Here is a 15787-nt window from a genome sequence, read left to right as displayed (position 1 = left end):
TCTTATGGGACCAGCCAGTTTTGTTCTATATTTACCAGTCTTACTTTCTTTCTTTGATTTCCCAAGTAGTAAGTAGCTTGGTAGTTCTATTTAAATTATGAATTTATAAATTGGCATTCAGATTGTATCAGTCTTTTGTGAGTTTGGAGAAAATGTGCCAAGGTTTGCTAAGTATCTCATGAATCTAGATGCGTTCTAGATTATAAAAAAGAACAGGCACAGCTTCCCTGGTGGCACAGTAGTTAAGAATCCGCCTGCCAGTGCAGGGGATACAGGTTCGAGCCCTGGTCCGTGAAGATCCCACATGCCGTGGAGCAACTGAGCCCGTGCGCCACAACTACTGAGCCTGCGCTCTAGAGCCCGCGAGCCACAACTACTGAAGGCCATGCACCCAGAGCCCATGCTCCAAAATGAGACAGGCCACCGCGATAAGCGGCCCACATGCCGCAACTAGAGAAAGCCCGTGTGCAGCAACGAAGACCCAACGCAGCCAAAAATAAATAAATAAATAAATTTATTTTAAAAAAAAGAACAGGCACTAGAACTAGGCAACTAACAGAAGCACAACCATCCAGGCACAAATGAAGCAGTAATTTCAAAATTTCAGCAAATATAGGAGTGAGGCCTCACAGAAAACTCCCCTCCCTCTGGCTGGGAAACTTTTGCCCTAGGATACCATAGGCTGATTTCAGCAGTGTGGTAAAATAGACACAATTCAAGCAAATTCTCTGCTGAAGGAGGTTAAGGAAATCAGGAGGTCTGTGTAGGACTTGGCAAGGAGAGTTGACGTCCAGTTATATAAGAAACCAAGGGCTTTACATGGCCAAGAGATTAAGAGTCTTTACAAAGGTCTGTATGGACTAAGGAAATCTATGGGGCAGGCTGATGGGGTTAGTAAGTTAAAGGCAAAGGCCAGAACGCTTGAACCTGTACTACAAGTACATAGTGTAGTACACCTAAATGTCCCTCAAAGGGGTGGGAATTTGAACTGGCCTTGAATGGAAGGTGAAGCACTGAAATGCCTCTGGTTCCATTTTGGGAAACAGGACAGAAGCCTTTCCCACACGTCTGTAAGCAAGTTAAACTCATATGGAAAGGAAGCAGCATTTAAAGTTGATGTGAAATATTACCGAAGTTCACAGTGCAGGGATTCTTTCACTTCTGCTTCCTACCTAGTAACTATAATTACTTGGGCCTTGTTTTCTGAGTGACAGGAAGAGAAGATAACTAGATATTTCTTTTTGACAGAAATGGAAACCCCAAAACAAAGCCTTTGAAACACCAGTAGCCACTGAGTGTAAACCAGTATGATCCATAGAGAAATTGCTCAAACTTTAAAAAAGAAAAAAAGGGGGGTAGGGCTTCTCTGGTGGTGCAGTGGTTAAGACTCCACGCTCCCCACTGTAGGGGGCATGGGTTCAATCCCTGGTCATGGAACTATGGTCCACATGGCATGGCTACCAAAAAAAAAAAAAAAAGCTGTTCTTTGCAAGTCTTTGGATAGTCACTGAATTTATAGTAGTTGAAGGTAGAAACCAATTTCAGAAACCCTGAACATTCTCATCAAATAAGATCAGTTCCATATCTTACCTTGAGAACAAAGGCTGAAGAGACTGGCTCAAAAAGGAGAGACTCAGACAATTTAAGAACAAAACAGGTATATTTCTATTGGACTACCTGATACAGAGGATAGTGTGGTATGGATGGATAGTATGAATGACAAATAATACAAATATATTTTATTTGAAATAAAAAAAATGCTTACAGAGCTCAATGGGTCACTTGGAAATAAACTCTTGCTTGACTGTATTACCAAGCAGAAACAAAGCTGAAACACAAACCCTTCTTTTGACATGTATTTGGAGGAAGACACTACTTGGTTTTTAAAAAACTGACCTTCCCTTAAGGCCTGGTCATAGAAGTGTAAACAATGTAAATGAATCCACCATTACCAGTTATATCATATCTATGTTACCTGTGTATTCTGAGATCACACCTTACCTGCCAATAAACTTGGGGAGGGTTGCTATATCACAGTTATATTTGAGTTGGCAGGCAGGACTGAGGAAGTAATTTGGAAAAAGTTTTACATCCTATTTAGAACAAATCACTAGTATTCCCTTAAATAACAGGTTACAATAGAAAGATAGTCTGAACGTTGTCCTTCTCACTTTGGTTCATTTTTAGTTTTTGTTTGAGATTAACATAGTTGTTTGATTCATTCGCTTATAGTACAATTCTGCCACAAAGTATTAAAGCACAAGATACCTATTATTCCTTCAACATCTGCATTTTTTCAAGTTTTATACTCTATTATATCCCTAGTATGTCAGCAGTTTTTGAATATTAAAAAAATAATAATAAGTGGGTAAAACTCTTCTAAAAATGCACATGTCTACAACTATAATGGTACTAGATGAGAAGGAAACAGTGATGGAAGGGAAGAAAGCAAACACGTTCATTTGTAGGGAATGTGGTTCAAGTCTTTGGATTTAAAAACAACTTCCCCAGAGAAGCTGGCTATAATGGAACTTCCAGAAAACTTCCTTTGCCTCCAAAAAGGGTCTGAAAAACCCCAATCCTAATGTTTGAAACTATAGTTATGAGATGCTATAAATGATGATCAAAGCAACTGGAGGGAGAAGGATGAATGTGTCTTCCATTCAGCTGTAGTTTGTAGCATAGCCTCTTTAGCTGTTGGTTGATCAGTAAAAACCACTGAAGTACCAGAAGTGCTTTGAAGGATTGGGTAGAAAAGTACTGAACATATTACCTGTCTATGTCAGTGACAGGGCTTCATGGCTAGGAAAATTTTCTAAACAGTAAAATGACTCCAGGATAGATATCTCTCTCCATCATTAAATGTGGCAGAATTGAAAAAAAAAAAGATTTACAAGTAGATATAGTGAAAACAGAAAATTACCAGGCAGAAAACACAAAAGAATCAAGACAATGCTATAGGTTCAACAGTATTCCATGAGGCTAGAAAACCTGTTAACTTTGAAAGCCCTAGCAAAATATCACTCTTGTTTATAAATCACTTATTTATCATATGACCACACATTGCATCCTTTCTTTCCATGTATTGAAGAATCCTACATTCAGCCTTTAAGCATTCTGCATTTCTTTGCCAATCTTGTAGCTGAGTATCTTGTTCCAGTCGATTTTGGTGCGGGTAACTGGAAGTTGCCGGCGCAAGGCCTTGAACGTGGTGTCTGACATTGTTTGATAGTTTTCACTAATTGCTGTCTGCAATAGATAATAGAAAATAAGTTGCTTGAACAGAAACCAGATATAGTCAAAGGACATGCTTGAGTCCCCTAAGGACATACAGGCTGTAAGATTTCTAGTGAGCATTTCTCCAATCTCTGAAGCAGGTTAAGAAGCCCACCTATATTATTTCTAAAACAAGGGCTATACAGGTATCCCCCGCTTTTCCTGCTTTATGTCACTTTGCTTTTACCAAAGCAAAAAGCAAAAACAGCGTTCAGCATTTGTTTTGCAGTGAGGCTGTTATAGGGGCAGGGTGCACCATGAGCAGTAACAGTGACCCCACCAAGCTCCTTCCTCAGGAATTACACTCAGCAGCTCAGCATCAAGCAAGCTGGAGCTGTGAACTGCATCTGTGAGCATCTGTGCTGTACCTCAATTATTTGTGCACCTGAAAGTAAGATGTGCTCTAAGGTAATTGCTTCTCTGCTTTATGCCATTTGGACTTAGGAAAGGTTTCACAGGAACGCTCTACTTTGGGATAGTAGGGGAAATCTGTAGTACCTTCCAATGCCAAAACCTTGACTGTAAGCAGAATGCAAGAAGGTCTGCAAAGTCTCACACTTACTAACACTGAGCAACATGTATATTTATGTTCAAAGGAGAGAGAAGTGTAACAAAATATGTTAAAAGCAAAATAAGGCATTACACCTAGAAAAATCAGCTTCAAATCATCTTACCTGATACTCATTTTCTGCATGCTCTATAATTTTAATAAACTCCTTAGCAGTTTGGACTTCATTCTAATAGAGAGGAAAAGGGGGAAATAAGAATTTTAAAAATTCTTAAGCAGTGAATATAATTCAGTAAGCAGTGAATAAAAAAAATACTAAAAAGTAAGTCCATCTAAACTAACATTCGTATAACAATTTAGTTTTTCAACCTTTCCCATTCACATTATCTTCTTTGATTCTCACAACCACTCTGTGAAATAGATGTTATTATTACCACCTCCATTTTGCAGATGAGAAAACAGAATCCTCTTAAGTGACTTGACCAAAATTATACAGCCTTTGAATGATAAAGATGGGATCCAAATCCAGGTCCTCATCAAAAAAACCCACATTTCTTTCCAATCTACTACAGTATGCCCAAAAGACATCATGATGTCTTGAAATTTTTATGCCTTGAAAATATCTCTGGTTTAAGATGATATAAACGATGCCCTCAGACATATCAGTCATATATTCTAAGCTCAGAGGCTCCTCTAAGCCAATCAATCACATTTTGCTTTACATGATTCGGGTACAAAATGAATTGAATCTCTCTCTTTCTTTCACAAGTAAAACAGAATTAAAGAGGGTGAGATTTAATGCCCAGGGCAGCATCCCAAGATCCTTTCAAAGAGTCAAAACTACTTTCTATTCATAATAATACTAAGACATAGTTAATTGCCTTTTCCACTCTCACTCTTATGTATGTACAGTCTAGTTTCATAGAAGCTATGTAATGTGTGATGACTTCATTACTCTTTTTCTTTTTTTTAAATAAATCTATTTGTTTATTTTTGGCTGCGTTGGGTCTTCATTGCTGTGCATGGGCTTTCTCTAGTTGTGGTGAGCAGGGGTACTCTGTTGTGGTGCGTCGGCTTCTCATTGCGGTGGCTTAGGCTCTAGGCACTTAGGCTTCAGTAGTTGTGGCTCGCGGGCTCCAGAGTGCAGGCTCAGTAGTTGTGGCGCATGGGCTTAGTTGCTCCAAGGCATGTGTGATCTTCCTGGACCAGGGCTCGAACCCGTGTCCCCTGCATTGGCAGGCGGATTCTTAACCACTGTGCCACCAGGGAAGTCTCGACTTCATTACTTTTTTTTTTTTTTTATCATCTTTATTGGGGTATAATTGCTTTACAATGGTGTGTTAGTTTCTGCTTTATAACAAAGTGAATCAGCTATACATATACATATGCTCCCATGTGTCTTCCCTCTTGCGTCTCCCTCCCTCCCACTCTCCCCACCCCACCCCTCCAGGCTGTCCCAAAGCCCCGAGCTAATATCCCTGTGCCTTGCGGCTGCTTCCCCCTAGCTATCTACCTTACTACGTTTGTTAGTGTGTATATGTCCATGACTCTCTCTCGCCCTGTCAAAACTCACCCTTCCCCCTCCCCATATCCTCAAGTCCGTTCTCCAGTAGGTCTGCGCCTCTATTCCTGTCTTATCCCTAGGTTCTTCATGACATTTCTTTTCCTTAAATTCCATATATATGTGTTAGCATACGGTATTTATCTTTTTCTTTCTGACTTACTTCACTCTGTATGACAGACTCTAGGTCTAACCATCTCATTACAAATAACTCAATTTCATTTCTTTTTAAGGCTGAGTAATATTCCATTGTGTATATGTGCCACATCTTCTTTATCCATTCGTCCGATGATGGGCGCTTAGGTTCTTTCCATCTCCGGGCTATTGTAAATAAAGCTACAATCGACTTCATTACTTTTTGAGGGCTAATGTGTGAAGCACATATGAGAATCCAGTTGTCTTTTATTAAGTCAGACATTACACACTTTGTGAAAATGTAAATCAATGACATTCTTTTCACTGATTTTTTTTTAACTTGGAAAATACAGCTGTTTATTGTGAAAGTGAAGGTTAACAAGTAATGGGTTTGTTATTGTTATTTTTGCTTTAGATTTTTCTTTTTTGGCCATGCCACGTGGTGTGGGAACTTAATTCTCCAAAAAGGTATCAAACCCGCACCCCCTGCAGTGAAAGCACGGAGTCTTAACCACTGGACTGCCAGGGAGTCCCTGTTATTGTTATTTTAAAATTAATAAGTATTTTTAATATTTTTCGGTTTTAATTTCTACTAAGGTAGATAGATATAACACACATAAACAAAAGCTATTTGAGAGTGCTCAGTAACTTCTAGGAATATAAAGAAGTACTGTGAATGCACGAAAAATTATGTCCCTTCTTTCCAGGTATGGAACACAATACTGTTTGATTGAATATTCCTAAAAATGTTCGGTTTCTCTAATGATATGAATGTATGAATGATAACCCCTCTAAGGTTTAGTTTGGCAAACTTTCCTTCCTCCTGGTATTTATCAGTTGAAGATACTGCTGTTCTTTGAGCAAATCTCACAACTGAAAGAAAAAGAAGTTTGAATTCTCTAAAGCCATTATCACTATTCTCAAAGACTATGAACTAACATCAAGCAACCAACAAAACGGGCTGGTTACATACTAACAATTATAAGCTGCCCAAAACAAGGACCTACTGCTTAGCACAGGGAACTATACTCAGTATCTTAATAACCTATAATGGAAAAGAATCTAAAAAAAGAATATATATATACATACATACATACATATATATATATATATATATATATACATATATATATGTGTAACTGAATCACTTTGCTGTATACCTGAAACTAACACAACATTGTAAATCAACTATATTTCGATAAAAATTTAAAAATATAAAAAAGTAGAATCTTTTATAAAGTGCTTAAAAAAAAAGTAATGGCTGCCAAAATCAAAGTAGTGAAAACAACCTACATTTCTAGTGGCAGAATCAGTACTCAGGGGCCTCCATGGTGGTGCAGTGGTTAAGAATCTGCCTGCCAATGCAGGGGACACAGGTTCGAGCCCTGGCCTGGGAAGATTCCACATGCCGCGGAGCAACTAAGCCTGTGTGCTACAACTACTGAGCCTGTACTCTAGAACCTGCAAGCCACAACTGCTGAAGCCTGTGCACCTAGAGCTTGTGCTCTGCAACAAGAGAAGCCACTGCAAGGAGAAGCCCGTGCACCACAACACAGAGTAGCCCCCGCTCACCGCAACTAGAGAAAGCCCGAGCAGCAACAAAGACCCAACGCAGCCAAAAATAAAATAAATAAATTTAAAAAAAAAAAGAAAAAGAAAGAATCAGTACTCAGGATCAAAGCTAATTTTTTTTAAAACAAAAACAAGATGAAAGTGAGACAGACATTAAATATTCCACACTCACCGAAACAGTTACTGAGTCCTGTACATCTTTATGACTAACCAACTGAACATTGCCATCTTCATAATAGTGAACCTGTGTGAGACAATGTTTGAGCAAGTTATGTAGGTCACATAGAAACTTACTGCTTAGAGCACAAATCCATGCCTTCAGCCATCCCCAAACTTATCAAGTCTGAGCAAATAATTAATATGACCAATGGTAATTTACAATGGTGGTTAAAATTCACAGAAGACTTAAATTTAAGAGTTCTCTTTCCTTAGCAGGGAAAACTCATTATTAATTAATAAACAACATTTATTATGGGCTTGTTGCTTTCCAGACACTGTGCTACACATTGTGAATACAAAGATCTTAAATAAGATTTCACACTTAAAAATATTAAAATAAAATCAATTAACATTAGTTTTTCTCTGTGAAAACCAAGAAATTTTAATGGATCCTAATCCTTTACACATCTCTCCATATATACCATCATCGTTTTTGGTTAAGTAGATCTGACCAAGTGCAGGAAAAGCTTGATTGAGGGTTAAAGACAGGACTGAAAAATAAATATTCTATTGGTAAATCAGGCTACAAAAATAAGTAAGGCAAAAGCAGTCCTGAAAAAAAGTACGGCAAAGTGGGGTACTACAATTATGAGAACAATTAGCAAGAAGGAGGATTACCCAAGAGACAGACTAATCATTCAACTAGATGTAAGGCTCAGGAAGTATCAGCAATTTACAGGATAGGTTTAGTCACAGTCACCAAAAGTAACAAAACCTTTCCTAGGTTTCATCTGCTAATAAAAATTTCAACATGACTATCATCAATGTAAATCCTCAGAAATTGTTGCCTTCCCAGAGCTATCCTTTTGCTTATAGAATAACCAAAGGTTTAAATATCTTAATGACATTTCCAAATAACTCTCACTCCGATTTTTAAAAGATATGTAAATGAAGTAAGCTTTCCCCCAAAGTGATCAGCCAGCCTGGGGTAAGTTATAAATGAGGTCTGGGTACTGGGCCCTGTTGTAAAAGTCTTACCAGAAACCTCTGTGATGTGCGCTCTTAATTTATAGGTTTGCCTTGGCAAAGCTGAAACACAGTAACTTATTTCTTTCTAGGAGGAAAATAAATTTCCTTGCATAAATTTATAGTAAGCTGCCAGGTTAATACTGATGCCACAGTTACAAGAGGTCTAGAGCATAGGGCTACTCATAGACATAGTCAACAGGTATAGAACAATATATTTTCTTCGGTTGGGCTCCCCCAGAAGCCGACCCTGGGATAAAGATTTGTGAGATAAAGTTTATTTCGGAGGTAATCTCAGGAAGCACTAGTAAGGACTAAGGAAATGAGACAGAAAAGGCAAGGAAGTGTTCTAGGTGCATTAAGGAACACATTACAGCTGCGGGCACTGGACACTGGAAGACTATGCAGAACATGCTTTAGAGTTGTCCCACCTGAGGGGTGAAGAAGCTGGCATATTTACCCACCAGCTTTTGAATGGCACTAAGGGCTGTGCCAGAGCTATGAATGTAATACTTCCAGTTTGCCTCATCTGAGTTGAGAATGCTCCTAAAGCTAGGAAAAGCTCCCAGGAAGAGAGGTGCAGCTACTTGTAGCAGGAAGTAATCAGTATGTACGAAAGAAGTGGTTACAGATGACATCTATGTATATTTCGATTAAATTATATCATTTCAGAAGGCAACTCTTGCTAATTGTTATTAAAGCAAGACTTAACCACAATACAATAGAGGTAAAATGAGGTACTGATCTTCTTAGATATCATTAACTGTTTAATCTGACTTCAGAGTTAGTTGGGCTTAAGAATTAAATCACCATGAATTTTGAAAGTCAAACCTGTTAGGATATCAGAAGACTTCAATCCAGATAGGCATCAAATGAGTTAATAAGCTCCTTATTCACCTGCCTGTCTGTTCTGACACCAGCATTAGAAATCTACTCTGCTTGGTTTATCACACTTGGCCATTCTCTCTAGTTCCTCTGTTTTATTTACTTGGTTTAAAACCTCCTGTCATTACTGTAAAATAAATAAATAAAATAGAACAACAAGTCCATTCATGTAGCTTTCTTCAGAGCTAAGAGTTAACCTTAAGTATATGTATATGTACACATTTAAACGAGATACATAAAAGACTCTAAGTAAGTTCCAGTAGCTGCTATATAGTCACTTCTTAATAATTAGTTATTTTCTTCTTTCGTAGAACTGCTGCTTGATAATTCCTGGAAAAACCTTAGGTTATCTTTGAAAGAGAAAAATAACAAGCAAGCAGTACAGTTCACATGACTATCCTTTATCAACCCAGAATAGCTCTGTTTAACTACAGTACTTCCCTAGGAAGGAGGCTTCAACTTCTATTTCTATTTACCATTGATCTCCTTTTGCATCTACATAGAGCTGTTCCTTATTTCTAATGTCAGAACAAGTATCAACTTGCATGTTTGTTTTAAAGATGTGATGTTTTAACATGGCCTATTAACATATTGGGATCTCACCTGAATCTTAAGTACTCCAACCACCTGGGCTGTAGATGGTGTGATGGTGAACTTCCATTCTGATCTCCAACGACCATTCCTATTAAAACACACAACACTGTAGAATTAACAATAAGAAAGAGGTGATTTGCCAAAAAGAAACAAGTCATTTCCAGTTTGACAAATCCAGGGCTCTATCCACTCAAATGTAAGTTTGTATCCAACTGGCCTAATCATAAGCCTTTTCTAAGTTATTCTGACTTTCACCTTTCATTTTTTATCTTGGAGTAGAAAACCATGCCTGTTCTGCTCATGAGAGGCTTTTGCACAAACAAACGGATGGGCCACTGAGTTATGCAGTAACTCAAGTATTATTAAACAAACTCAAGTAAAACTCACACTTCCCAATGGGTACTTTATTAATCACTTATTCTCACTCAATATAACAGTAATATTTGAAAGATAAATTATAAAATCTTAGAAGAAATCTAAATGATCCCATCCAAATCCCTCATTCTGCAGTAGGGAACTGAAGCCTCTAAGTCAGATAACTTATCGCAAGCTAGTCAGATTAAAAACCAAGTCTCGGGCTTCCCTGGTGGCACAGTGGTTAAGAATCCACCTGCCAATGCAGGGCACACCGGTTCGAGCCCTGGTCCAGGAAGATCCCACATGCCTCAGAGCAACTAAGCCCGTGCACCACAACTACTGAGCCTGCGCTCTAGAGCCTGCGAGCCACAGCTACCGAGACTGCACACCACAACTACTGAAGTCCCCACGCCTACAGCCCGTGCTCCGCAACAAGAGAGACCACTGCAATGAGAAGCCCGTGTGCTACAACAAAGAGTAGCCCCGCTCGCCGCAACTACAGGAAGCCCGTGTGCAGCAACAAAAACCCAACACAGCCAAAAATAAATAAAACACATTTATAAAAAAACAAGTCTCAACTGCTGGTTTGGTTTCTTTCCTATATAAATTAGATTAAAAAAAGGAGAATATTTACTTTCTTACCAGAAGTTTTTAGGCTGAAACTGGTGGCTTTCAATACATGCAATAATGGTCTGTTGCCCATCTATAGTTTTAGCATAAACCTATTGTTAAAAAAAAAAAAGTTAGATTCTTGAAAACATATTTAAGCAACAAACACTATACAAAAGCAGTGTGCTAAATCCTTGGGGGAGATGAAGAGTCAAACAGGGTAAGCTTACAACTCAAGAGAGTTCATGGAATATGAACACAAACCACATGTTAAGTTCTAGAGAAGAGAGTGGTACAATGAATACAGAAGGAAATACTGCTTTAGGTTTAGGGTACAAGAGAGGTACCAGTTAGAATGGGCCTTACAAGACAGATGAGATTCTGGTAAGTAGAGACTGAGAATAAAGATGAGTAGGCAGTTCAGGGAGGAAACGGGGGTGCTGGTCCAGTGAATGACTCAATGGTAATTAGTTCTGTCAGGTTAGAGGGTGTGTGTGAAGTGGAACTGTGGAAGATAACATAGGATGGTAGATTTAGGCCATGTAGTAGTAGATGTAAGGTAAGAAGACTGGACTTTATTCTACAGGCAACGGACAGAAACCAAAACAACATGACCAGAACTATTATTTGGGGATAATAATCAATATTGGTGTACAGAGTAAAATGGGAGAAAAGCTGAAAGTTAGGCCACAGAATTAATCTAGGCAGTAAAATAGGGTAGTGTCAATGGGCATTAAGGATGCAGAAGCACAGTCAAAAGTCTGGCAATATATTGCAAGTAAAGGGCAAGAGAAAGGAAGGGGCCAAAGTACTTGCATGCTTGGGTGACTAGAAAGACAGTGGTGTCATTAACAAATTAGAAAATTCAGATGGAAATGTCCAGCTAGGAGTTAGAAATACCAACTGTTGCTTAGTGTAGGAGAGGTGAACAAAAATGTGATCACCAAGGAAAAGAAAAAACAAAAGGCTTTACAGTCCACAAAATGTTTTTATATTTATTTTCCTTTTGCTCTAATAAATATAGTGAAACACACTGTTATTATCTATAGATGATAAAGGTGAAGTTCATAGAGCTTCTTGTCCAAGGTCATTCAGAAAGTGGTTAAGGTAGAACCCAAACCCATTGCTTTTCTGACACAATATTCTGTAACTTCCCCTACATTAAATAAACTATGAGTTTTTGAGAGAGAGAAATACAGCAATGGGGAATGCCTACATTTACAAAAGTAGGGGAGAGGTAAAGAAATAAGCAGAGACAGAGTAAGAATAATTAGAGGGTACTGACATAGCAGTCTAAGAAAAGATAATTTCTAGAAGTAGCTGGTTGGCCTCAGTGTGAAATGCCATACAAAAGTCAAGGACCAAGAAAAGGACACTGGGTCAGGCAATTCAGGAATCATTAGTACCTCAGAGAGCAGTTTTTGTAGAGTAGGGACTGAAGCCAAAATTCATAGGGTTAAGAAGTGGATAAGTAATGAGGAGGGCACTAGTAGGAGCAGAATGCTCCATGGTTTGGTTGTATAGCAGAGAGAGAGATGAGGGAAGGGAGAAGTAGAGGAGAGGGAGGAGGGGCAAGGTGGAAGGAGAAGAAAAGTAACCTACAGGAATTACTATCTTAACTGAAGAAATGTCTTCCCTCACCCCATACCCAACCCACTTAAGGACAGGAGAAACAAAAATATTTCTAGGTACGGCTTCCCTGGTGACGCAGTGGTTGGGAGTCCGCCTCCCAATGCAGGGGACACGGGTTTGTGCCCCGGTCCGGGAGGATCCCATGTGCCGCGGAGCGGCTGGGCCCGTGAGCCATGGCCGCTGAACCTGCACGTCCGGAGCCTGTGCTCCGCAACGGGAGAGGCCACAACAGTGAGAGGCCCATGTACCGCAAAAAAAAAAAAAGAAGATATGTTGTGGCTGGCCAAAGCCTCCAAATGATAAGGTAAATATAAGAAAAACAACACTCTAATAATGAAGCAGGCAGATACTTAACAGTACAGAAGCCGTTGGAATAATGATCTTTCACATAGGCCCTTAAAGCACTGTCACAGGATTCTCTCCAAGACTTCAGACCTCCATCTACTTCCTCTGGCTGGGGGTCACTTGCTTCTTTCCGTAAGTGATCAAACTTAAAGGAAATTTTGTTTCTTGGATCTAAAAATCTGCTATTACCCAGGTCACCGTGTTCTGTAATTAAGACCTTCCAAAGAATAATTACAAAAATAAGTAACTCTGTAAAAAAAGACAGTTCTTCTTGTCACATTTTACAAAACAAACAAATACAATTCTGGAGACGATTAACTTTTCATTTAGTCAGATTTCTCTTTCATAATCGATTTTTCAATCAATTCACATTTTTATTTTTATAAAAATATTATGGTTTGGGGTAAGTCAACTCTAAACTGCAACATTTCCCCCATTCTAACAATACTCTTCATTTCTTGGTTTCTGTTTAATATACAACCTATGTACATACATATAACTGTAATAACTTATATGTACACTTTTGTATTCCTTTTTCACATATTTCATGAACTTTTTCCAGAGTCATTACACTTAGCATTTAAAATAGGTGATACAATAAATCACGTGGTTCAAAAATGAAAAATACTATATAAAGTAAAATCTTTTTCTCACCTTTATCTCCCATTCACCAAATTCCCAACATATACCCCCTTTCCACACAAAGGTAACTGATTTTATTAATTTAGAGCAAGAATTGTCTTTGGCAAGCTATGCATGAGGTGGCATCTGTTTCTGTAAATAAAGTTTTGTTGAACACAGCCCTACTTGTTTGTTTTTGTATGGTCTATGGCTGCTTTCCTGCTACAATAGCAGAGCTGAGTAGTCAAGGCTGGCTCTTTGTCCCAATATTTACTATCAGATAATATTTACTATCTGACCCTTTACAGAAAAAATTTGCCAATTTCCGATTTAGATTATTCTGTTTCTTTTAACAAATAGAATTTAATATTCTAATTCTCCACCCCTTTTACACAAAAACTAGAATACTATAGTGTACTTTTTCTTTCTTTTTAAATCTGACATATCTAGATGATCTTTCCATAGTAGTGCTTAGAGAACTTCCTTGTTTATTATAGCCATGTATGACTCTACTGTACAGGTGTACAAAAATTTATTCAACCAGTCCCCTATTAATGGATAGTTTCTAATCTTTTGCTGTTATGAACAATACTGCAATGAATGTCCTTGTAAGTTCGTTATGTACAAATTACGTACATGTGCCAAGCACCCCTGTGGGATAAATTCCCTGAAGCAGGACAGTTGGGTCAAGGGTAAATGCATTCATAATTTTGATAGAGATCGACAAACTGCCATCACAGGATGTTGTACCAAGGTACAAGCACATTTCTTTTCACCTTAAAAGAAAAGTCATTTATATTTCCACTTTGGTGAACTATGTGTACCTAACTTTTGCCCACTTTTCTACTGAGTCTTTGGTGTTTTTCTAGTAGAACTCCAGGGAGATTATCCTTTTGCATGTGTTTTGAGATCCACATATTTCCCCCTAACTTGCCATTTGTCTTTTGACACAGTTACCATTTAAAATTAACTATATATGATCTCATTATATGTATATCTCATTATACATACCATAGTATACTTAATCATTTCTGAATTGAAGGAGCTTTAAGCTAGTTACAGTTTCTACCATTGAAAGCCCCTGTAAGTTCTACCATAAATAAAGTCTTCTCTTCTCCTTAAAAAGAATTCTTTGGAAAGAATTCTTACTTTTGAGATTTCTGTCCTTATCATCAGACTATCTTTAAAAACCTTGTTTATAATGACAGTAGGAAAAATCCATAAAACTATTTCCTTAGTCTTACCTTCATAAAGCTTTCTCATTATAATTTTGTAACTTCTGTAACTACAAGGTGAATATATTCACATTAAAATTTTAATTTGTACTTCCTTAATTACTATTAGTAGGTGATCTAACACTTTTCATGTTTGCTCTGTATTCTCCAATTGGGTACAGTTGGTTCATGTCTGTTGCGCATTTATCCACTGAACTCTTGGCATCACCCTTAGGTATTTGAATAACCTTTTTATTATGTTTGAGGTACATATTTTCTCCTTTTTAAATCTTATTTTTAAAATCTTTTGCAGAAGTCACTTTCTTTGATAAACTTTTCTAATGTTTCATCATTATTCAAGTTATGAATCTCTTTCCATTTCCTACTAAATTTTTATGCTTAAAAAATAGTTGGAAAAAAAAAAAAAAAATAGTTGGGCTTCCTTGGTGGCGCAGTGGTTGAGAGTCCGCCTGCCGATGCAGGGGACATGGGTTCGTGCCCCAGTCCGGGAAGATCCCACATGCTGCGGAGTGGCTGGGCCCGTGAGCCATGGCCGCTGAGCCTGCGCGTCCGGAACCCGTACTCCGTTAACGGCAGAGGCCACAGCAGTGAGAGGCCCGCGTACAGCAAAAAAAAAAGATATATAGTTAACCTTTAAACTATACTTGGAATTAATCTAGGTATACAGTTGGCTTTGGAAATCAAAATTAGATCAAACATACATTTTATCAATTATTTCCTTTTCCCTTCTATTTCACGTTACTTAGTTTAAGGCTCTACTGTCATTGCTTTATGTCTTTATGTTTGCTAGCATCAGTCTTCCTTCATTGTTCTTGATCAGAAAAATCCTGTATGGTCTATTACAATTGTCATTAGGAATTGTATGGAATCTATTTGAAAAAGCTTCACATATTATTTATATTTCTAAATCGGATAAACTTTCCATATTATTTATATTCCTTATTCAGAAATGTGGCATTTACATCTATTTAATTTTCCATTCATTTCTCTGATTAAAATGTGTGTGTGGGTGGGTATATATGAACTGTGTGACAGACTCTTGCTTGTTTCCTATCCAATATCCATTCTCTCCCTTTTCCTTACTAATAGAACCTCAAAGGTTTTCAAGAAGGCAATATGTCCAACTAAAGAGACAACACTTCTCAGCTAGGAATGATAAAGTGATATGCATTCTGGCAACAATTTATCAGTGGAAGGTGCTTCTGGAACAGCCAATAGCACCTCTTGCACCTTCCTCCTTCTTCCTTCCTGGAACATGCATTCAGTGCCCAG

At 38.1% G+C, this 15787-nt stretch overlaps 1 protein-coding gene across 1 annotated transcript in view; it reads right to left on the bottom strand.

Moving 5' to 3' along the window:
• Positions 1 to 1641: 1641 nt before the first annotated feature.
• Positions 1642 to 15787, bottom strand: part of CAPZA1 (capping actin protein of muscle Z-line subunit alpha 1) — a 48475-nt gene continuing 34329 nt past the window's right edge. Inside the window, exons 5-10 of the mRNA XM_032634968.1 lie at positions 12670 to 12876; positions 10716 to 10795; positions 9726 to 9804; positions 7225 to 7296; positions 3951 to 4013; positions 1642 to 3249 (exon numbers count right to left, since the gene is read on the bottom strand). Coding sequence (XP_032490859.1) covers positions 3109 to 3249; positions 3951 to 4013; positions 7225 to 7296; positions 9726 to 9804; positions 10716 to 10795; positions 12670 to 12876 — 642 coding nt within the window. The 3' untranslated portion in view covers positions 1642 to 3108. The remainder of the gene's footprint in view (positions 3250 to 3950; positions 4014 to 7224; positions 7297 to 9725; positions 9805 to 10715; positions 10796 to 12669; positions 12877 to 15787) is intronic.

Source organism: Phocoena sinus, chromosome 1 (genome assembly GCF_008692025.1).
Source record: "Phocoena sinus isolate mPhoSin1 chromosome 1, mPhoSin1.pri, whole genome shotgun sequence".
In the NCBI taxonomy this organism is placed as follows: Eukaryota; Metazoa; Chordata; class Mammalia; order Artiodactyla; family Phocoenidae; genus Phocoena; species Phocoena sinus.
The sequence above is the reverse complement of the archived record's forward strand: the minus strand, read 5'-3'. Positions and strand labels throughout refer to the sequence as shown.